Here is a 1,230-nt window from a genome sequence, read left to right as displayed (position 1 = left end):
GCTAATTGGAACTATATCATTTGCAATCCCAACAGAAATTTAACTTTAGGGTTATTGGCTTATACAACACTATAAATTCTTGAAAACTTCATCTTTCAGTACGAATATCACATTCTCTCAATATATCCCAGAACATTGCATCCCGCTGATAGAAAAGCACTGTCAACCATTGCTTACCTTTCAATCCACAAAACAAGTAATTATGATGATTTTTCATCAAATGAAGTGAGAAGAAAAAAATCAATATGTTTATCAAAAACAGTCAAAAGAGAAGAAACTACATGGAGCGTTTTAGAGATGAACAGAAGAATGAAGCAATACCTGCATCTGACTTCCACGCATGCCCGCCGTTTCCTGACGGAGCTCCCGAAGAACCTAAAGTTCCAAAGCAAATATATCGACTATGGAATCCGAGAGAATTAGTATACGTGAAAGGGGAAAAAGATTACCTGCGGCTCACGGACATTGGCGAGGACATACTCGTATAGCTGTGGGGAGAGGCTGATGACCTGCTTCTTTCCGTACTTCTCAGAATCTAATTTCACAAGGGGCGCTGCAACCACCGGCTTCACGGCGTCAGTGTAACAAGAAGCCCTTGTAAGTGGTGGGGTGAAAGGAGAAAGAGAAGACCGAGAAATCTTCTCCGATGGGAAGCGGAGGGGGAAAAGTTGGGTTAAGGGTTTTAGTGAAAATGGGGTTAGGGGAGAGCATGCCAGGAAAACTATTGCCATGGGATGGATGGAAAAACTATCGCCTGGGATGGATGGATGGAAGGAGGCGATGCGGCATAACTGGAGATTTCTGAGACTAGACTATCTTAACAGAAGTAAACTAGCAAATCTAAACTAGCAAACCAGCAATGACCCTTCTATCAAATTGGAAAATTCAAGGCCCTTTGCTCAACTTTAAGGTGCATTTGTGGCAGTAGCTGTCTTTTCAATAAGCTACTTTAAAAATCTATTTGGTGAAGAAACAGTTTCTTAGAAGTTGTCATATGCTTATCAGGAAGCAGAAATATGTTTAGGGGAGATCGGTTATTGACAAAAGTAAAATATGTTCAGATTTTCGTACCTTTTTTATACTGTTTTTAATGATATTGCACTTTAAAGAAAGGTATGTTTGATGTTTTGTTGCAGGAATGATGAATTAAGGTTAATAGAGCAAAAAGATGAAAAAGGTGCAAATTTGGAGCAAAAATAACCAAAATGTGGAGAATTACACTAGGGCGCC

The 1,230-nt window shown here is 39.6% G+C and overlaps 1 protein-coding gene across 1 annotated transcript; it reads right to left on the bottom strand.

The window, feature by feature from the left end:
• Positions 1-321: 321 nt before the first annotated feature.
• On the bottom strand, positions 322-905 carry LOC110036964 (tricin synthase 1-like; the record flags this gene model as incomplete). Its single annotated transcript, XM_020741527.1, is given in 2 exon segments — positions 322-375; positions 450-905. Coding segments are annotated over 2 exon segments (336 nt in total), but the record flags the coding sequence as incomplete, so codon positions are not given.
• Positions 906-1,230: the final 325 nt, after the last annotated feature.

This window comes from Phalaenopsis equestris, unplaced genomic scaffold (assembly GCF_001263595.1).
Source record: "Phalaenopsis equestris unplaced genomic scaffold, ASM126359v1 Scaffold213305, whole genome shotgun sequence".
NCBI classification, from domain to species: Eukaryota; Viridiplantae; Streptophyta; class Magnoliopsida; order Asparagales; family Orchidaceae; genus Phalaenopsis; species Phalaenopsis equestris.
This window is presented reverse-complemented; position numbering and strand designations above follow the sequence as displayed.